The sequence below is a fragment of the Homarus americanus genome, unplaced genomic scaffold, assembly GCF_018991925.1.
Source record: "Homarus americanus isolate GMGI-L3 unplaced genomic scaffold, GMGI_Hamer_2.0 scaffold22017, whole genome shotgun sequence".
Classification (NCBI taxonomy): Eukaryota; Metazoa; Arthropoda; class Malacostraca; order Decapoda; family Nephropidae; genus Homarus; species Homarus americanus.
In genome coordinates, this window is record NW_024717507.1 from 14143 (window position 1) to 36544 (window position 22402).

The 22402-nt window shown below is 50.6% G+C and overlaps 1 protein-coding gene across 1 annotated transcript in view; it reads right to left on the reverse strand.

The window, feature by feature from the left end:
- Positions 1 to 2076: 2076 nt before the first annotated feature.
- The window catches only part of LOC121858906 (pyruvate dehydrogenase phosphatase regulatory subunit, mitochondrial-like), a 34332-nt gene continuing 14006 nt past the window's right edge, over positions 2077 to 22402 (reverse strand). Inside the window, exons 2-5 of the mRNA XM_042355560.1 lie at positions 21398 to 21577; positions 18072 to 18272; positions 17301 to 17510; positions 2077 to 2131 (exon numbers count right to left, since the gene is read on the reverse strand). Coding sequence (XP_042211494.1) covers positions 17313 to 17510; positions 18072 to 18272; positions 21398 to 21577 — 579 coding nt within the window. The 3' untranslated portion in view covers positions 2077 to 2131; positions 17301 to 17312. The remainder of the gene's footprint in view (positions 2132 to 17300; positions 17511 to 18071; positions 18273 to 21397; positions 21578 to 22402) is intronic.

Below are 22402 nucleotides of genomic sequence, written 5' to 3' on the forward strand. Positions count from 1 at the left end.
TTCCTTGTAAAAAAAATTTAAATTAATTATTTATGGAGATAAGTATTATCAGTAAATATACTGATATGCATTTCTGACCACCTCCACGGCTAAAATAGCCCAATCTCATGGTCACTTTCCTTTCTTGTTTCCTCACTGGCAAATGGGGTGGGGGGGCATGGGAGGGGTGTGTGATGATAGCTGTGTTTATTACAGGGTATAATGTTCTTTACGGTATGTTAGACAGGTTTATAATACATTTTATTATTTTAATATACCGGTAGGACCTTTGGAGTGGCTTCGATGTTTCCATCACCACTCTTGACACTAAACCACAATATTTAGAGGTAAGAATTTTATACTTGGTGATTAAGACACCCCTAACTTTGGGCAGATTTTTTAATGTTCAAATTCCGTCTTATAAGCCGAGTATCAGTATTTATCAGTTCTTAGGTGACTTAGCTTCTCTCTTATAAAAGCCAGTGAAATGACCTGGGTGAATATAATTAACATAGCTGGGATTCTTGTAACACTGATTAATTTGAATATAAACATGCTATAATTTGCACTAGACAAAACAATTTTAGTACCGTAATCAAATTAGTACATGTGTACTCCAGGTTTGCACTAAGAAATCTATGTAAATCTACAAAAATACAGTTGAAAAACTTTTTATAAAATGTACTACAGTACTGTACATTGGGAGTGACAGTTTTGCAAAAGTTTTCAAAATCAAGTGGCTTGGGTTGGATTATTTGTCTATCGGCCACGCTGGTTCCGAATATGTTTGAGTTTTTTACATCATTGCATTAGAAGGTTTGTGGATACTTTTGGGTTTGGCATGAAAAACGCGAAAAAACTGTAAATAATAAAGGGACTGGCAATGTGGCACAACCTGTTAAAATCAAGTTATTGAATTGGATTATTCGACTACTGTGTACACTGGTTCATAATATGCTATTGTTTTACAACTCAATGCGCTACAAATTATGCCGATATTTTTGCTGCAAGTCACCACATACGTATATTTCGAAAACCAGGGCCCAATATTACCAACGGCGTGGATAGATTCCGTGGGATGAATTCAGGACATTCCCGCTCATGGAACATTACCAAACTCCGTATATGTGCCAATGGCAGGCCAATGGCAATATTTACAGAGTTTGTTGAGGCTCCCTGGACGGGAATCCCCTGAACTTTTCTTTTTTCTGTTCTCGTGACCTCTTCCTGACTCTCTCCACTTTCTTCCAGTTAGTCACTTTAGACTTGTCCCCTTCAGTTATGATGTTGTCTGCAGCTCTGATGGTGTTTGCGATGTGGGCCACTGCATCATTGGATACCTTGAACCTGTCAGCAGTTTCTCCGATCCTGTCCTCGGCTTCTTTCTCCCTTTTCCTTTTCTCTGATCTTGCTCTCTTGTCGACCATAGCCTTGAACTCATTGTCATTGACATCCTTATAATCACTATCTTCTTCCTGAGCACTGTCATCCACTGCCGACACTTTACACGACATCCTCTCCATTTCCTCCTTACTCTTTGACCTCATCTTCTCAGTTTTCCTCTCTTCCTTAGCCCTTTTCTTTGCCCTCTTCACTTCCTTCTCCCTCTCTTCTTTCAGCTTGGCAGTCACAATTTTGTCAACGCCATCAATGCAGCCCTCCCTTCCCGGTTTCCTCTGGGCTGCCAGGAAGCTTTTCTCTCGTTCGTGCACTTTGCTGTCGTCTGCCACATCAAACAACTTCTCAGCTATATCCTCGAACCTCATCTTCAGCTTCCCGTTCTTCGTTTTCTTCCTTTTCTGTTTCTGTCCATTTCCCTTCATCATCATCGTCTCCCTCCGCATCCTCCACAGGTCGTGGACTCTCATTTTCACCCTGATTTCAGAGATAGTGGGGACAGTGGCCTTCCTATACACATCCAGTACCTTCTCAGTCACCTTGTTGGTGGCATCCATATAATCAAAAGCATTTGTTCTTCTCCTTAACCTCTCGTTTTCTGCTTCATAAGCCAGGGCACTTCCAACTTCCTTGTTCAGAGGCAACTTGTTAGATGGCAGAGGCATCCGAACCCGAACACCTTATCGTTACCCTGGCGCAGCTGAGTGTTGCTAATCTTAGGACGACCCATCTTGGTGGCGGCCCTTTGAACTAACTGCAAAACAACACAGAAAAAACAACTTTCAGCACTTCAATATCACCACCTATTGAACAATATTTTATTCAAAAGTACGGACTGAGATTTTGTCCTTAACTGTCCAAGTCAAGCTACTTGGGCTGAATTCGTTGATCAGTCCTGGGACGAATATTACCAACGGCGTGAATAGATTCCGTGGAATAAATTCAGGGCATTCCCGTCCAGGGAGCCTCAACAAACTCTGTAAATATTGCCATTGGCCTGCCATTGGCACATATACGGAGTTTGGTAATGTTCCATGAGCGGGAATGTCCTGAATTCATTCCACGGAATCTATCCACGCCGTTGGTAATATTGGGCCCTGGTTTTCGAAATATACGTATGTGGTGACTTGCAGCAAAAATATCGGCATAATTTGTAGCGCATTGAGTTGTAAAACAATAGCATATTATGAACCAGTGTACACAGTAGTCGAATAATCCAATTCAATAACTTGATTTTAACAGGTTGTGCCACATTGCCAGTCCCTTTATTATTTACAGTTTTTTCGCGTTTTTCATGCCAAACCCAAAAGTATCCACAAACCTTCTAATGCAATGATGTAAAAAACTCAAACATATTCGGAACCAGCGTGGCCGATAGACAAATAATCCAACCCAAGCCACTTGATTTTGAAAACTTTTGCAAAACTGTCACTCCCTACTGTACACTAATGTACAACAATTTTTATCTCTTGAGCAAAATATATGACGTTTATATTCAAATTATTGGTTGTCTTGCAAGGATTCCAGCAATGCAAATTACAATCTCCTAACTTTAGTCTGCGATATTAGATAAGATAAAAGCTGTAAGCCTAAAAGCCTGGCTGGGGGGGGGACTGACGGCTCCGCCACCCAGCGAGGGGTTGGGGGGGGTTGAGGTGATAAGTTTGGGGTGAAGGTTTCTGTGTGTTTATTTAACAGTCCTACTAAGCTTCTCTCATTTTAAAATGCCAGTGATATGACCTAGGAAAATATAATTAAAATAGATGGGATTCTTGTAAGATACTGATTTATTTGAATATAAACATGTTGTAATTCGCACTAGACATAACAATTTTAGTACCGTACGCTGCTGTCGCTGACACTGTAAGACTGCTTAGAATGTCTGTAACGTGACAACGTCGTAAGTGAACTGAACTCAGAACTGCAGAATTACACAATGCTGCTCAGCTGCTGCAGCTCGGCGTCGACAAATCATGTCTTGTCACGTTTACATGTACTAACACGCAGTCAGCCAAGCCTGACTGACTGGCTGTTGGAGACACGCGTCGCGGCGTCACACGCTTACAACAGACAGGAACAAACATGTATAAATTTTGTTAGCAGACTTAAAGTTAGCGCAACTAAATTTAGCGGAAGCTAATTGGTCCACTAATGGTTTCCAAAGTTAGCGAAAACACTAATCCGCTAACGAGAAAGTTAGCTTCGCTAATTAGCGGAACCCTGCCCACGACTGGACTCTGAGATACTACTCTTTAATGTACAACCATACAGTAAACCCCCGATGTAACAGTGAGTGTTGGTGATGATGGTGAGTGTTGGTGGTGGTGATGGTGAGTGTTGGTGGGTGATGGTGAGTGTTGGTGGTGGTGATGAGTGGTGGTGTTGAGTGGTGGTGGGTGATGGTGAGTGTTGGTGGTGGTGATGGTGAGTGTTGGTGGTGGTGGTGGTGAGTGGTGGTGGGTGGTGGTGGGTGGTGGTGAGTGGTGGTGGGTGTTGGTGGTGGTGGGTGTTGGTGGTGGTGGGTGTGTGAGTGTTGGTGGTGGTGGTGGTGGGTGTTGGTGGCAGTGTTGGTGGTGGTGGTGATGGTGGTGGTGGATGGGTGTTGGTGGGTGATGGTGAGTGTTGGTGGTGGTGGGTGTTGGTGGTGGTGTTGGTGGTGGTGATGGTGGTGGTGGAGATGGTGGTGGTGGTGATGAGTGTTGGTGGTGATGATGAGTTTATGATGAGTGTTGATGGTGAGTGTTGGTGGTGAGTGTTGGTGGTGATGGTGAATGTTGGTGGTGAGTGTTGGTGGTGAGTGTTGGCAAGTGGTGGTGATGGTGAGTGTTGGTAAGTGGTGGTGATGGTGAGTGGCGGTTCGTGTTGGTGGGGTTCGTGTTGGTGGTTCGTGTTGGTGGCGGTTCGTGTTGGTGGCGGTTCGTGTTGGTGGCGGTTCGTGTTGGTGGTGGCGGTTCGTGTTGGTGGTGGTGGTTCGTGTTGGTGGTGGTGGTTCGTGTTGGTGGTGGTGGTTCGTGTTGGTGGTGGTGGTTCGTGTTGGTGGTGGTGGTTCGTGTTGGTGGTGGTGGTTCGTGTTGGTGGTGGTGGTTCGTGGTGGTGGTTCGTGTTGGTGGTGGTGGTCTGTGTTGGTGGTGGTGGTTCGTGTTGGTGGTGGTGGTTCGTGGTGGTGGTTCGTGTTGGTGGTGGTGGTTCGTGTTGGTGGTGGTGGTTCGTGTTGGTGGTGGTGGTTCGTGTTGGTGGTGTGGTTCGTGTTGGTGGTGGTGGTCTGTGCTGGTGGTGGTGGTTCGTGTTGGTGGTGGTGGTTCGTGCTGGTGGTGGTGGTCGTGTTGGTGGTGGTGGTCGTGCTGGTGGTGGTGGTTCGTGTTGGTGGTGGTGGTCTGTGCTGGTGGTGGTGGTTCGTGCTGGTGGTGGTGGTCGTGTTGGTGGTGGTGGTTCGTTGGTGGTGGTGGTCTGTGCTGGTGGTGGTTCGTTGGTGGTGGTGGTTTGTGCTGGTGGTGGTGGTTCAGTGGTGGTGTGGTGGTTCGTGTTGGTGGTGGTGTTGTGTTGGTGGTGGTTTCGTGTTGGTGGTGGTTCGTGTTGGTGGTGGTTCGTGTTGGTGGTGGGTCTGTGTTGGTGGTGGTCTGTGCTGGGTCGTCTGTGTTGGTGGTGAGTGTTGGGGGTAGTGGTGAGTGTTGGGGTAGTGGTGAGTGTTGGGGATAGTGGTGAGTGTTGGGGATGGGTGGTGAGTGTTGGTGGCAGAGTGTTGGTGGCGGTGAGTGTTGGTGGCGGTGAGTGTTGGTGGCGGTGAGGTTAGTGGTGGTGAGTGTTGGGGTGTGTGAGTGTTGGGGGTGGTGAGTGTTGGGGGTAGTGGTGGAGTGTTGGGGTAGTGGTGAGTGTTGGGGGTAGTGGTGAGTGTTGGGGGTAGGTGGTGAGTGTTGGGGTGTGTGGAGTGTTGGGGTGGTGGTGGAGGTTGGGGGGTGGTGGTGAGTGTTGGTGGCGGTGAGGGTGGTGGTGAGCAGGGGTGAGTGTTGGGGTAGTGGTGAGTGTTGGGGGCAGGTGAGTGTTGGGGGGGTGGGGGGAGTGTGGTGGTGGAGGTTGGGGTAGGGGAGTGGGGGGAGTGGGTGAGTGTTGGGGTGGAGGTGGTAGTGGGAGTGTTGGGGGCAGGTGAGTGTTGGGGGTGGTGGTGAGTGTTGGTGGCGGTGAGTGTTGGTGGCAGTGGAGGAGGAGTGGTGGTGGTGAGTGTTGGGGCAGGGTGAGTGTTGGGGTAGTGGTGAGTGTTGGGGGTAGTGGTGAGTGTTGGGGGTAGTGGTGAGGTGGTGGTGGAGGTGGTGGTGAGTGTTGGGGGGTAGTGGTGAGGTTGGGGGTAGTGGTGAGGTTGGGGGTGTGGTGAGGTTGGGGGCAGTGGTGAGTGTTGGGGGTAGTGGTGTGAGGTTGGGGGTAGTGGTGAGGTTAGTGGTGAGGTTGGTAGTGGTGAGTGTTGGTGGCGGTGAGGTGGCGGTGAGGTTGGGGGTGGTGGTGAGTGTTGGTGGCGAGGAGTGTTGGGGAGTGTGTAGTGGTGAGGCTGGGGGGTGGGTGAGTGGTGGCGAGTGTTGGGGGGCAGGAGGTTGGGGTAGTGAGTGCTGGTGGTGGTGGTGAGTGTTGGGGGTAGTGGTGAGTGTTGGGGGTAGTGGTGAGTGTTGGGGTGTGGTGAGGTGGGGGTGAGTGGTTGGTGGTGGTGAGTGTTGGTGGCGGTGAGTGTTGGTGGCGGTGAGTGCTGGTGTGGGAGTGTGGTAGTGGTGAGTGTTGGGGGTAGTGGTGAGGCTGGTGGTGGTGGGAGGCAGGCGGTGAGTGTGGTGGTGGAGTGTTGGGGGTAGTGGTGGGAGTTGGGGTAGTGGTGAGTGTTGGTGGTGGTGAGTGTTGGTGGCGGAGTGTTGTTGGTGGTGGTGGGAGGTTGGGGGTGGTGAGTGTTGGTGGCAGGAGTGTTGGTAGTGGAGGTTAGGTAGTGGTGAGGTTGGGGGTAGTGGTGAGTGTTGGGGGTAGTGGTGAGTGTTGTGAGTGGTGAGCTGGGGGTAGTGGTGAGTGTTGGGGGTAGTGGTGAGGTTGGGGGTAGTGGTGAGTGTTGGGGGTAGTGGAGTGTTGGGGGGTAGTGGTGAGTGTTGGGTAGTGGTGAGTGTTGGGGTAGTGGTGAGTGTTGGTGGTGGTGAGTGTTGGGGGTAGTGGTGAGTGTTGGTGGTGAGTGTCGGGGTAGTGGTGAGGTTGGGGTAGTGGTGAGTGTTGGGGGTAGTGGTGAGTGTTGGGGTAGTGGTGAGGTTAAGTGGTGAGGTTGGGGGTAGTGGTGAGTGTTGTAGTGGGTGAGTGCTGGTGGTGAGGTTGGTGGTGTGAGTGTTGGGGGTAGTGGTGAGTGTTGGGGGTAGGTGTGGTGGAGTGTTGGGGTAGTGGTGAGTGTTGGTGGTGGTAGGTGGTGGTGGTGAGTGTTGGTGGTGGTGAGTGTTGGGGGTAGTGGTGAGTGTTGGTGGCGGAGTGTTGGTGGTGAGTGTTGGTGGTGGAGTGTTGTGAGTGTTGGTGGCGGTGAGTGTTGGGGGGTGGTGAGTGTTGGTGGTGGGAGTGTTGGTGGAGTGTTGGTGGTGGTGAGGTTGGTGTGGTGGTGAGTGTTGGTGGTAGTGGTGAGTGTTGGGGTAGGAGTGTTGGTGGCGGTGAGTGTTGGTGGTGTGAGGTTGGTGGTGGTGGAGTGATGTGGGGGTAGGGGAGTGTTGGGTGGTGGTGAGTTGGTGGTGGTGAGGTTGGTGGCGAGGAGTGTTGGTGGTGGTGGTGTTGGTGGTGGTGGTTCGTGTTGGTGGTGGTTCGTGTTGGGGGTAGGTGAGGTTGGTGGTAGTGGTGGAGTGTTGGGGGTAGTGGTGAGTGGCGGTAGTGTTGGTGGCGGTGAGTGTTGGTGGCGGTGAGTGTTGGTGGTGGTGTGGTGAGTGTTGGGGGTAGTGGTGAGTGTTGGGGGTAGTGGTGGAGGTTGGGGGTAGTGGTGAGGTTGGTGGTGGTGAGTGTTGCGGGTAGTGGTGGAGGTTGGGGTAGTGGTGAGTGTTGGGGTAGTGGTGAGTGTTGGTGGCGGTGAGTGTTGGTGGTGGTGGAGTGTTGGGGTAGTGGTGAGTGTTGGGGGTAGTGGTGAGTGCTGGGGTACTGGTGAGTGCTGGTGGTGAGTGTTGGTGGTGGTGAGTGTTGGGGGTGGTGGAGTGTTGGGGTAGTGGTGAGTGTTGGGGGGTAGTGGTGGAGTGCTGGGGTAGTGGTGAGTGTTGGTGGTGGTGAGTGTTGGTGCAGGTGAGTGTTGGTGGCGGTGAGTGTTGGTGGTGGTGAGTGTTGGGTAGTGGTGAGTGTTGTGGGTAGTGGTGAGTGTTGGTGGTGGTGAGTGCTGGTGGCGGTGAGTGTTGGTGGTGGGTTAGGTGTTGGGGAGTAGGTGGTGAGTGCTGGTAGTGGTGAGTTGGTGGCGGTGGAGTGTTGGTGGTGGTTCGTGTTGGTGGCGGTTCGTGTTGGTGGCGGTGGAGTGTTGGTGGTGGTTCGTGTTGGTGGCGGTGAGTGCTGGTGGTGGTTCGTGTTGGTGGTGGTGGTTCGTGTTGGTGGTGGTGGTTCGTGTTGGTGGTGGTTCGTGCTGGTGGTGGTGGTTCGCGGTGGTGGTTCGTGTTGGTGGTGGTGGTTCGCGTTGGTGGTGGTGGTTCGTGGTGGTGGTGGTTCGTGCTGGTGGTGGTGGTCTGTGCTGGTGGTGGTCTGTGCTGGTGGTGGTCTGTGTTGGTGGTGGTGGTCGTGCTGGTGGTGGTGGCTGTGCTGGTGGTGGTTCGTGCTGGCGGTGGTTCGTGCTGGCGGTGGTTCGTGCTGGTGGTGGTCTGTGTTGGTGGCGGTGGTTCGTGTTGGTGGCGGTGGTCTGTGCTGGCGGTGGTTCGTGCTGGTGGTGGTGGTTCGTGCTGGTGGTGGGGGTTCGTGCTGGTGGTGGTGGTTCGTGTTGGTGGTGGTGGTTCGTGTTGCGGTGGTGGTTCGTGCTGGTGGTGGTGGTGTCGTGTTGGTGGTGGTGGTTCGTGCTGGTGGTGGTGGTTCGTGTTGGTGGTGGTGGTGGTTCGTGTTGGTGGTGGTGGTTCGTGTTGGTGGTGGTTCGTGTTGGTGGTGGTTCGTGCTGGTGGTGGTGGTTCGTGCTGGTGGTGGTGGTTCGTGCTGGTGGTGGTGGTTCGTGTTGGTGGTGGTGGTGGTCGTGTTGGGCTGGTGGTGGTCTGTGCTGGTGGTGGTTCTGTTGGTGGTGGTTCGTGCTGATGGTGGTTCGTAGGTTGTGGTCAGTGCTGGTGGTTGTGGTTCGTGTTGGTGGTGGTCTGTGTTGGTGGTGGTTCGTGTTGGGTGGTGAGTGTGGTGATGCGTTGGGGGTAGTGGTGGAGTGTTGGGGGTAGTGGTGAGTGTTGGGGGTAGTGGTGAGGTTGGTGGCAGAGGTTATGGCGGTGAGTGTTGGTGGCGGTGGAGTGTTGGTGGCGGTGAGCGGTGAGTGGGAGGTTGGTGGTGAGTGTTGGGTGGGTGATGTTGGTGGCGGTGGAGCGTTGGTGGTGGTGGCGTTGGGGTAGTGGTGAGCTGGGGGCAGTGGTGAGTGTTGTGGGCAGTGGTGAGTGCTGGGGGTAGTGGTGAGTGTTGGGGGTAGTGGTGGCGTTGGGGTAGTGGTGATGTCAGGGGTAGTGGTGAGGTTGGGGTAGTGGGTGATGTTGGGGTAGTGGTGAGTGTTGGGGTAGTGGTGAGTGTCAGGTAGTGTAGAGTGTTGGGGTAGTGGTGAGTGTTGGGGTAGTGGTGAGTGTTGGGGGTAGTGGTGAGTGTTGGGGTTAGTGGTGAGTGTTGGGGGTAGTGGTGGAGTGTTGGTGGTGAGGTTGGTGGTAGTGGTGAGTGTTGGGGGTAGTGGTGAGGTTGGGGCAGTGGTGGAGTGCTGGTGGCGGTGAGTGCTGGTGGTGGTGGAGTGCTGGGGTAGTGGTGAGTGTTGGGGGTAGTGGTGAGTGCTGGGGGCATGGGTGAGTGTTGGTGGTGGTGAGGCTGGTGGTGGTGTGGAGGTTGGGGGCAGGTGGAGTGTTGGGGTAGTGGTGAGTGTTGGGGGTAGTGGTGAGTGCTGGTGGTGGTGAGTGCTGGCGGTGAGTGTTGTGGCGGTGAGTGTTGGTGGTGGTGATGCTGGGGTAGTGGTGAGGTTGGGGTAGTGGTGGAGTGTTGGTGGCGGTGAGTGCTGGCGGTGAGTGTTGGTGGTGGTTAGTGCTGGGGTAGTGGTGGAGTGTTGGGGGTAGTGGTGAGTGTTGGTGGCGGTGAGTGCTGGTGGTGGGAGGTTGGGGGTAGTGGTGAGCGTTGGTGGGTGAGGGTGATGTTGGTGGTGGTGAGGCTGGTGGGGTGGGCGGGGAGGTTGGGCGGGTGGTGGCAGGTGAGGGGGTGGTGGCTGGTGGTGAGGCTGGTGGCGTGAGCTGGTGGCGGAGTGCGTGGTGGTGGCGGTGGTGAGGCTGGGGGTAGTGGTGAGTGCTGGTGGCGGTGAGTGCTGGGGTGGCAGGTGCTGGGGGGGGTTGGTGGTGGTGCGCGTTGGTGGCGGTGAGGTCGGTGGTCGTGGTGTGCTGGTGGCGGTGAGTGCTGGGTGGTGGTTCGTGCTGGCGGTGGCGCTGCGGTGGTCTGCTGGTGGTGGTGGTTCGTGCTGGTGGTGGTGGTGGTGGTGGTGGTGGCGGTGCTGGTGGTGGTGGTTCGCGGTTCGCTGGTGGTGGTGGTGCGTGGTGGTGGCTGTGCGGTGGTGGTTTGCTGGGGTGGTGGTTCGTGCTGGTGGTGGTGGCGTGGTGGTGGTGGGTGGTGGTGTGGTGGTGGTCGTGGCTGGTGGGTGTTGGGTCGTGCTGGTGGCGGTGGTTCGTGCTGGTGGGCGGTGGTTCGCTGGTTGGTCTGTGCTGGTCGGTGGTTGCTGGTGGTGGTTCGTGCTGGTGGTGGTTCGCGGGGTTCGTGCTGGCGGTGGTGGTTCGTGTTGGTGGTGTGGGTTCGTGTGTTGGTGGTGGTTCGTGGTGGTGGTGGCTGGTGGTGGTTCGTGCTGGAGGTTCGTGGTGGTGGTACGTTGGTGGCGTGGTGGTGGTTTGCTGGTGGCGTGGGTTCGTGGTGGTGGTGGCGGTGGTCGTGCTGGTGGTGCTGGTGGTGGTGGTGCTGGTGGTGGTGGTTCGTGTTGGTGGTGGTGGGTTCGTGCTGGTGGTGGTTGCTGGCGGTGTTCGTGCTGGTGGTGGTGGTTCGTGCTGGTGGTGGTGGTGTGCGGTTGGGTGGTGGTCAGAGTGTGGTGGTATGGTGGTGGGTGGTGCGGCTTGCTGGGGCAGGTTCGTGCTGTGGCGGTCCGTGCTGGTGGTGGTGTTGGTGGTGGTGTGGTGGTGGTGGTGCTGGTGGTGGTGGTGGGTGGTTGAGGGGTTGAGTGGTGGTAGTGTTGGGGGAGTGGTGGTGCTGGTGGTGGTTGGTGCTGGTGGTGGTGCGGTGGTGTTGGGTCGTGTGGGGGTCGCGGTGGTGCTGGCGGTGGGTTCGTGCGGTTCGTGTTGGTGTTGGTGGTCAAGGTGAGTGTTGGTGGTGGTGGGTGAGGCTGGTGGAGGTGGGGGTAGTGGTGAGCGCTGGGGGCGGTTGAGTGAGGTGGCGGGTGTGGGAGCGGGTGGTGGGAGTGTTGGTGGCGGTGATGTTGGGGTAGTGGTGAGCGAGTGCTGGTGGTGGCGGTGAGTGCTGGTGGTCTGTGCTGGTGGGGTGCAGGCTGTGGTGGTCTGTGTTGGTGGTGGTGGTGGTCTGTGGTGGTGGTGGTGGAGGTTGGGTGAGGGGTGGTGGGCGGTGAGTGCTGGGTTGCATGGTGAGGTGAGGCTGGTGGTGAGGTTGGTGGTGGTGAGTGTGGAGTGTGGGTGTTTTGATGCTGTTGGGGTGTGAGTGTTGGTGGCGGTGAGTGCTGGTAGGGGTCATGGGTGGTGTGCTGGTGGGATGTGTGTGGCGGGAGTGGGTGTTGGTGAGTGGTGGTGGTGAGTGGTGGTGGCGGCGGAGGTAGAGTGATGTGGGTGCTTGGTGGCGTAGTGTAGTGGTGGTGGTGGTGATCTTTGGGGCAGGGTGAGGCTGGTGGCGGAGGTGGTGGTGCTGGGGGTGTGGTGAGGGTGGCTGGGCAGGGTGAGTGTTGGGTGGTGAGTGTTGGGTATGCGGTGGTGGCGGTGAGTGCTGGTGGTGGTGATGGTTGCGGCGGTGGCGTTGGTGGTGGTGAGGCTGCGAGTGCTGGTGATAAGCGGTGGGCGATGGTGGAGTGCTGGGGGCAGCGGAGTGCTGGGCCAGTGGTGATGTCAGGTGAAGGAGCTGGGGCGAGTGGAGGCTGGTGGGCGGTGATTGCTGGTGGCGGAGGCCAGGCAGTGGCGGGAGGCTGGGGGTATTGCGGCGATGGGTTGTGGGTGGCGGCGGGAGTGTTGGTGGCGGTAAGGGTTGCGGTGGAGGTTGTGTTAGTGTGGAGGCAGGTGGTGAGTCTGGGGGTGGCGGTGAGTGCGTTGGTGGCGGGCGTTGCGGCGGGTGATGCGGTGGTTGGTGCTGGTGGGCGTGGAGGTGAGTGCTGGTGGTGGGTGAGTGTTGGGGCGGTGAGTGCTGGTGGCGGGAGGCTGGTGGCAGGTGTAGGTGGCGGTGAGTGCTGGTGGCGGTGGAGGTTGGTGGCGGTGAGTGTTGGGGCGGTGGAGTGCTGGTGGTGGTGAGTGTTGAGTAGTGGTGAGTGTTGGGGTAGTGGTTCGTGTTGGTGGCGGTGAGTGTTGGTGGTGGTTCGTGCTGGTGGTTCGTGCTGGTGGCGGTGTGGAGTGTTGGTGGTGGCTCGTGCTGGTGGCGGTGAGTGCTGGTGGTTCGTGCTGGTGGTGGTGGTTCGTGCTGGTGGTGGTGGCTCGTGTTGGTGGTGGTTCGTGCTGGTGGTGGTGGTCTGGCGGTGGTGGTTCGTGCTGGTGGTGGTGGTGTTGCTGGCGGTGGTGGTCGTGCTGCGGTGGTGAGTGTTGCGGTGGTTGGTGTTCGTGCTGGTGGCGGTGGTCGTGCTGGTGGTGGTGGTTCGTTGGTGGTGGTGGTCTGTGCTGGCGGTGGTCTGTGCTGGCGGTGGCTGCTGGTGGCGGTTCGTGCTGGTGGCGGTAGTTCGTGCTGGTGGTGTGGCTCGTGCTGGTGGTGGTTCGTGCTGGTGGTGGTTCGTGCTGGTGGTGGTGGCTCGTGCTGGTGGTGGTGGCTCGTGCTGGTGGTGGTGGTTCGTGCTGGTGGTGGCGGTTCGTGCTGCGGTGGTTTGCTGGTGGTGGTGGTTCGTGGTGCTGGTGGTGGTGGTTCGCGGGTGGTGGTTCGTGCTGGTGGTGGTGGTGCAGTGGTGGTGGCTGTGCTGGTGGTGGTGGTTCGGTGGTGGTTCGTGCTGGTGGTGGCTCGTGCAGGCTGTGGTTCGTGCTGGTGGTGGTGGTTCGTGCTGGTGGTGGTGGTTGCGGTGGTGGTTAGTGCTGGTGGTGGTGGCTCGTGCTGGTGGTGGCTCGTGTTGGTGGTGGTTCGTGCTGGTGGTGGTCTGTGCTGGTGGCGGTCTGTGTGGTGGTGGTCTGTGCTGGCTGTGCTGTGTTGGCTGGTGGTGGTTCGTGCTGGTGGTGGTGGTTCGTGCTGGTGGTGGTTCGTGCTGGTGGTGGTGGCTCGTGCTGGGTGGGTGGTGGCTCGCTGGTGGTGGTTCGTGTTGGTGGTGGTGGTTCGTGCTGGTGGTGGTGGTCGCGTGGTGGTGGTCGCTGGTGGTGGTTCGTGCTGGTGGTGGTTCGTGCTGGTGGTGGCTGTGCTGGTGGTGGTCAGGTTGGGGGTAGTGGTGGTGTTGGGTGGCGGTGAGTGCTGGTGGCGGTGGAGTGCTGGGGTAGTGTGGAGTGCTGGGGTAGTGGTGAGTGTTGGTGTGGTGTGAGTGTTGTGGTGGTGAGGTTGGCGGGTGAGTGCTGGTGGCGGTGAGGTTGGTGGTGGTTATGTTGGGGTAGTGAGTGTTGGGGGTAGTGGTGAGTGTTGGGGCGGTGAGTGTTGGTGGAGGTTCGTGTTGGTGGCGGTGAGTGTTGGTGGTGGTTCGTGCTGGTGGTGGTCTCTGTCTGGTGGTGGTCAGTGCTGGTGGTGGTTCGTGCTGGTGGTGGTCGTGCTGGTGGTGGTTCGTGCTGGTGGTGGTGGTTCGTGCTGGTGGTGGAGGTCTGTGCTGGTGGTGGTGGGAGTGCTGGTGGCGGTGAGTGCTGGTGGCGGGTGAGTGTTGGTGGCGGTGAGTGCTGGTGGCGGTGAGTGCTGGTGGCGGTGGAGTGCTGTTGGCAGAGTGTTGGTGGTGGTGAGTGCTGGTGGTGAGTCTGGGGGGCAGTGGTGAGTGTTGGTGGTGGTTCGTGCTGTGGTGGAGTGTTGGGGTAGTGGTGGTGCTGCAGTGGTGGTGAAACATTCTGTATTACCTAAACACCACCCACGCAAGCCCACTAACACCACCCACACACACCTCCACGAACCACACACACCCAACACCACCCACACACACCCTCCAACACAAACCACACACACACACCCTTCAACACCACAAACACACACCCTTCAACACCACAAACACACACTCCAACACCACCCACACCCAAACACCACCCACACACACACACACACACCTCCAACACCACAAACACACACCCCAACACCACCCACACACACACCCTCCAACACCACCCACACCCCCAAACACCACCCACACACACCCTCCAACACCACACACACACACACCCTCCAACACCACAAACACACACCCAACACCACCTACACACACCCTCCAACACCACCCACACACCCTACCACCCACACACACCCTCCACCACAAACACACACCCAACACCACCCACACCCCAACACCACCCACACACACCCTCCAACACCACCCACACACGCCCAAGACCACGACACACACCCTCCAACACTAACCCACACACACCCCAACACCACAAACACACACCCAACACCACAAACACACACCCAACACCACCCACACCCCCAAACACCACCCACACACACCCTCCAACACCACACACACCTCCAACACGACCCACACACACCCTTCAACACCACCCACACACCCTCCAACATCATCCACACACCCTCCAACACCAACCCACACACCCTCCAACACTAACCCACACACCTCCAACTCCACCCACAAACATCCTCCAACACCACAAACACACTCTCTAACACCACCGACACACCCTCCAACAATACCCACACATCCTCCAACACCACCCACACCCTTCAAAATCACCCACACACACCCTCCAACACCACCCACACACCCTCCAACAATACCAACACATCCTCCAACACCACCCTCACACCCTCCAACACCACCCACACACACCCCTTCAATACCACCCACACACACCCACCAACCAAACACCTCAAACATCACCCACACACCTTCCAACATACTCACACCTCCAACACCACCCACACACACCCTTCCAACACCACCCACACACACCCCACCACCCACACACACCTCTCCAACACCACCCACACACCCTCCAACACCACCCACACACCCTCCAACACCACCACACACACCTCCAACACCACCCACACACCCTCCAACAATACCAGCACCACCACACCCAACACCACCCACACACACCTCCAACACCACCCACACACACACCCTTCAACAACACAGCACCACCCCACACCTCCAACACCACCCACACACCCTCCAACAATACCAGCACCACCCTCACACCCTCCAACACCACCCACACACACCCTCCAACACCACCCACACACCCTCCAACACCACCCACACACACCCACACACGCACACACACCTCCACACCCACACACACACCTCCAACACCAAACACCACACACACCCTCCAACACCACCCACACACACCCTCCAACACCACTCACACACCAACACCACCCACACACACCCTCCAACACCACCCACACACACACACACCCTCCATCATCACCGACATACACCCTCCAACACCAAACACCACAAACACCCTCCAACACCACATACACATACATCCCCTCCAACACCACCCACACATACACCCTCCAACACCACCCACACACACCCTCCAACACCAAACACCACACATACCTTTCAACAACACACACACACACACACTACTACTTTGCTGTCACTCCAAATCGAGTATGACGATCATCCATCTTTGATACAATGATACGAGTTATTAAGGACGTCGCCTCCATTGGTAAGTTCTGAGGTGACTAAAGAGGCCGATACCAGAGGGGCAGCAGCAGTGTTTTTCTGGCATTGGCACGTGTCTGCCTTGTTATGCAGTCGGGCTAACTCAAAAGTATTGACACCTTCTTGTGTGGTGATCCTACAAGCATTATGGTGTGGAGTAATTGTCTCCCAGGTGAGGGGGTCGATTTGACACTTTTTCAGGTTTGTCTTAAGACTATCTTTATACCTTTTCAGTTGCCCGCCAGTGTTACGTTTCGCATTCATTAGGTGTCTGTAAAGTAGCTCCTTTGGTAGTCTACTGTCGTCCATGCGGGTAACATGGCCAGTCCAGCATAGTTGATCATGGATAATGGTAGCCTCGATGCTTCTACAGTTGGTGTCAGCAAGAATACTGGCATTTGTTCTCATCTTCCCAGTGGACTAGGAGGATGGAATGTAGACTACGTAGGTGAAAGTTTTCAAGTGCCTTTTTCTCATTAGTTATTAATATAAACGTACGATCGATCACCCCATAGTATACCGGTCATTGCCTGTACAGTATACGGTATACAGTATCTCATAGATAAAAAATAACATCATCAGGAATGCATCTCCATATAGGAAATGGTACCAAATTCATTTTCTCTAACACAATTAGAGATGTTGTGAATAAAAGTTTATACACTTTTTTTTGCTAGCCATAAATATATTCCTGCTTTGCTTTTGTTTTTATTCAAGACATCTTCAGGCCATGAGACCCACTAATCCTCCACCTGACATTGAGTAGATCAGGTCAGTAATATGAGAAGCACTAATCCCTTACCACACCTCCATTGCAACATTTCTTACATTTTTTCTTAGAAGAATTGAGTCTCCATCATTATTATCATGTTTTTGTGAATGTGAAGTGAGCAGTGTATTTTTGAAAATGACTGGCAAGTGTTTTGCTCACCATCTTTAAGGCTAGGACGAAGGCTATACCTCCAGTCCCCACTCTTCAGACTTCTCAAAGTATGTGTGGGACTCAGGTTGATGTCTCTACTCCACCTTAAGAGTCCCCTTAGCCTCAAAGGGGAGATGTGATGATGGCTAGACATGTTCTAGTAGTATTGTAGGAATTTTTTTATTCGGTGAAACAGGTGGGTGTCCGACTAGCTAGAAATCTATCCCACTGAAGCCCATGTTATAATAACCGTGATTTGTGATATTTCAAACTGCGACGGGGTTTTCAGGAACCTAACCCCATTGTAAATAGAAATTTACCTGTATGTATAGAACTGTAGGTTCTATTTTTATTTGCCGAGTTGTATATTTTATGTGATATTCAGACTACAGTACAGTACAGTACAGTACAGAGTGTACTCATATTTTACCAAATTAACCTAACAGCCACCCCAACTTGAGATGACTGTAACAAGGGGGGAAGGAGGCTAATGAACAGTGTAGGATCACTATTTGATTATTACAGGGTTACGAATGGGTTCCGTTCCTGAGGACATTCTTAAGCCGGATTTGTATGTAGTAGGAACACATGCTATATGCATACTGTATTTACAAAACAATGTTTAAAATCCCACTATATCATAGCCTAAGTCTTTATATACATCTAAAATAACTTAATTTAAGACAAAATAAGAAATGGAATGATAAAATACAGGAAATGAAAGTAAAAAATAAGTCTTCAGGTAAATAAAATACTGTAAATTTTAAGTTTAACCCTATTTGTATCGGCGGGCATTCGTAAGTCGGAGAGCCCCTGTACAGTACTGAAAAAACTTACCGGTACATTTTTTTATGTTTGTGTTGCCAGGTATCTATTATCTTGAGGCTCAGGGAATTTGCAAGGTAGAGATGGAGATCGTAAAGTAACACTAGCGGAGTATCGTACTCCAGCAACGTCTACTTCGTAATCACCATCCATCACATAGTCAGGTGTGACGTATGCCATTTCACCATTTTCATCATACTTTCGCACAAAGCCCAGACAAATCTGTAATAATGGAGTGCCCCAATGATGATCTGTTAAAATATTAGTTTGAAACCAATGTTATTGCAAGACCAGACTCCAGTCTTGCTAATTTGACACATCATTTGAAAAGATGAACAATTACATGAGGTAAAGTAAAACATTTACCATCTTTTTTAAGCTGTGGTTTACAATACTGTACAGTACATTAACTACCAATATTATAGAACAGAAACTAAAACTGTTTATGATATACACTTAACTTTATTTCTCTATTCTCTTATCCTTAATATTTCTATTGTTTTATACAGACGTTTTACATTTGGCAATATTGTTGATAGCAAATTCTCTTTGAGATCTCTGAAAAAGACTGTTAACTAAAACTGGAATTCAGAAAAACAGAGACATGGTCAACATCTCGAAGCAACAAATGACTTTTTGAAGCTGTTTACAGTTATCGAACAATTGCATTCATGAAAGTAGAGGTAAATTTGTCATTAATTTTCAGTACTTACTGTGGTTCTCATCCGTCATTACTGTTACATTTATCACTAGATAGTAAGTTGCTCCACATCATCTACTTACCAAATTATTTAGTGTGTAGCCATACCCAGTTGTGGTCGTGATGCCAACAAAAACATCATTTCGATAAATAGGTTCACCACCCCAAGCCCATGGATCCACTTCTGGGTTATGATCTTGGAGTTGCAATTGTACATATAATCTTCGGACGCCTTCCTTCTTCTGCCTCTCTAAGGCCTCTCGGCCTATGAAGTCAATTTTTTTCTGTAAGAATATGAATAGAAAATTTTTAATATTTATACAGTGATCCCTCGGTTAACGAACGCCTCGGTTAACGAATTACCTTCCATAAGAATATTCAATTTGGTTAACGAAAAATATTTGGTTAACGAATTCCTTACGAATTCCTCTCAACATGTTTTCGCTTGCTCACCAGCTGGAATATTAGTTCGCAAAATACAGTAATCGGTTCTAGGGCTTAAATTCGTTCCCATTTGAGTAAATATCAAGAAGGTTATACCATTCAAAAAAATTTCAAGTTTTATATTAAAATTTTTAGTCATTTTAACAATTATTCAACATAATTGAAGAACAGGAAACTAGTTTTTAGTGCGCCAAACAGCCACTTGACTCACCCAGCATGGCGTCAGTTTGTGTCTGTTCAGTGGAGGTAACATCTTGCTTGAGACTCTCTTGAGCATAAACTATTTTTACGTTTTTACAGTACAATTATTGGTCATTCTGAAATTTATTTTACATATTGACAATATTTAGTGCAGTGCAGTGTTGATTTAAAGAAAATAATCTTGAATTACACCTAGTGAGCTTAAAATTTTATGGGTGAAATGATGGCATGAAGCATGGGGTGATTTTTCTTCCACCCCCACTTCCTTCTCTTCTCCCTTCTCCTCCACCCCCACTTCTAATTCCCATCATCATCATCATCAACCAGGAGCCTTCTACATACACACCTCAAAGAAAGTGTACTTTATGCATTTATTTTTACTTTGTTTGTAATTTTTGGTGAGCTGGAACCAATTACCCAAAATCCCATTGAAGCAATGGTTTCGGTTAACGAATGACTTTCTGGAACGAATTGTGTTTGTTAACCGAGGGATCAAAGGTAGATGTGAGGGCCTAACTCACCCACAGCAGCACTAAAATGTAAAGAAAGCAGGGGCAGATCCAGGATTTAATGAGGAGGGTTCGGATTTTGGTCGCACAGACAAAAATATACACTGTGCAAATAAATACAGTGGTGTTTCAATAATTCATGAAATACAAATTAGTGGGTACCTCTCTTACTACTTTTTTTTTTTAAATTTTGCTTCTCAAATATTCATAATTTGCAGCCGACCAACAGTGTTTGTTTACATAAGAAGCCATAAAAGTTGTGGAAATATTACTTCATTGCTCTAATTTGCCTTGGAAATACTAAAGAAAATATAATATAAAACTATAAAAATAAGAAAAATGAAAAATAGTAAGTGAATTATATGTAGAATACAGGGCAGTTGGGTGGTGGACTGAGGCAGGGTCAACGAGATGGTGGGGAAGGCAGGGCATTGTCCAAGGGCCCATACCTGATTGAGGAGACCATGCTTTTTTAGGGGCCAAGAGGTTGTACAAGTGATGAAGGCTGGTATGGCATGATGTAATAATTAAAGAGGATAACTCGATAAAATATAACTAATTTCAAGTTTCATGATCTAAACATGTTTAATTTGTAAAACCCCATTATGATTATTACGTTTGGCTGTGACCACGGGCAGCCCCGGTGGGTTTAACCTTCAAATTTACTGGTCTGGGGCAGAAAATTTGCAGTCTTGGGGTTGGTTCTTAGGGGTTACAGGCGGGAGCACGCTTCTAGAGCTGTGGTTGGCTGTTGATCACATTATAGCTCATTTAAGTCTGGAGCTTTTCACCCACAAGAGTTGTGTTTGCTGATTGCTCTCAGCTGACTTGATCCTGAATACTGCCATCAAGAAGATTATCCTTAATCCCCACCCTACCTCAACTCAGAAGACAGGTCATGTGACCTGATTCCTTTGTTCTGTCTTTCTCCCTTGTTTTATTCTGTTAGTTGGCTGAAAATTGATTGATTGATTATGGTAATTACATCCCTGGTGACAACAGCTTAGGTCATATGTTTCAGAATAATAAATAAATAAAAATAAAATAATAAATAAATAAATAAAAATAAATTAAAATAATAAAATCAAATAATGCAAGGTAAAAAACTTAAGTTATAAATAACATAAAACTTTGTAAATACCATTTAACCATTAAGGGATGCAAAATGGTCTGTTGACTAGCGATCAGCTGATGTGAAAGGGTAGTTGCACTGGTGCCACTCACCACTCGACTGACTCACCCAGCACTCACTTTCCTCTCAACTTATTTTTTAATTATTTTATGCCACCTAATATAGATTTTCACTCAACTTTAGTTAGGCAATTCATCATCTGAAGATGCAGAGCCCAACTCGACCAGCTCATCATCCACATCACTGTCTAGGGCTGTGGCTGTGGAAGCATCTGACATGCGGGAAACACCATTTCCATGCTGCAGTGTTTCCAGCACCTTGTTTTTTCTGCTCCAGTGTACCTGCTTGCCTTGATTTCTTTGTCTTTGGGGTAGCTAATGATGTAGAAGCTGGCCTCTTGGACAAGTGGCGATGGTTGGTGCACGTGGTAGAAGGAGATAGTGTCACACAATATGTCCGTTCACTAGAGTCAGTGAGAGAACTGAGGTTCTTGAGGGTGTGGGAGGGTGGCGGGCAGCTATGTAGCGTGCCCAGAGATGCGTCTGGTGGGAAACATTAGGCACCAAATTGACTCGCGCAAAATAGGAAAGATTCGCTTTAAATTAAAACATTGTCCTTAGTAATTGTAGTGAGAGGTGTAAGAATAGAATTTCTAGATACGGAAATTTTTGAAGAGCAATCATTCAGATAATAAGGGATACAAGGGTACCTGTACCATATTCCTGCAAACGTATTTTACTCAGAACTGAAAATTGACAAACACTAAGGGTATGATAAAAACAAAGTCATGCTATGGCTGTTAGAAACAGCCTAAGGCAGCAGTAAATGGCCTTCACTTCAGGAATTGCCAAGCAGCAGTTCTTTTAGTAATGGTAACCAAACAAAGGGTATTATTACAAACTGAATGTAGGGAAAACTAAATCAGCTTATCACAGGAATAGTTCAGTGTAATCTAACAAACTATAATCTTTATGAAAGAGACAAAGAGGTCAAGGAAAACTCATCTACACAGGAATCCACTTATAACACAAGAAGATTCTCATAATTGAAACAGAAAAGAAATAGAAAACATACTGTAATAAGAAAGGAACACAATTAATAAACATGATTTAAAGGAACTCACACTGAGTTTAACTCTGAAGCCTCGACCACATTCAAGAGGAGTTGTAGTGGAGTCCAGGTCTTGGCCCAAAAATGCGTAGAACTTCTCAATCCTCAAGGAGCGCATAGCATAGTAGCCAGCATGAAGCATGTCATATTTCTTCCCAACAGATACCAAATTGCTGTATACATGTAGAGCATACTGAAATATGTAAAAATATAGAATAAACGTTATGCTTACAAATATCCCAGTGCACTTGTCTTAGGGCAGATCCACTGGGAAGAGCAGGAACAGAGGTGGAAAGTGGGAGGAAAAAAGAAGAAGAAATGGAAGAAAGTGGATAGAAAGTGCAAAGCTCTTCCAGGGACAAGATATTTACGGGTAACAAAATGACTTTTTCAAACCCCCAAAATTTCCATATCCCCGGAATTTTCCGGGTACTGTAATGGGAAAAGTTTCCGAGTGTTTAAACTACGTACAGTGAACTCTCGAGACCTGTTCACTTGAGACCTTGTAAATCTGGAGTCCTGCTGCACGCAGTCATCTGAAATTGCTGCCGACAAGCCATCCCTTGGCCTCATTCCTTCTTCATACCCGTGAGTGAGCAGTTTATTCCCCCCTCTTAGAATGGACTTGCCTATAATGCTGCACTGTGATTGGTTAACTATAAGTTCAACACATATTCAGCCACAGAAAAATGGTAAGATTTTAGGTAAAATAATTCAAACAATGGTGATGCTAATCCTCCCGGGAAGAGCAGAAGACTAGCGAATATTATGTCATGCAGGCACGCATGCACATGCCCGCCCGGCCACACGCACACACACAGAGCTGGCCCAGTCCATCAGTCTTCATTATTTTAAAGTCAAATTACATATTATATGTTGTATTTTCCTATTATTTAATACTGTATCTATATATATTTTTATTTTATTTATTGGGCACCCCCCCCCCCACAATATTCATATTATTAATGACGAAACATACACCACAAGAGGCTGATCATACGAGAATATAATGAATAAA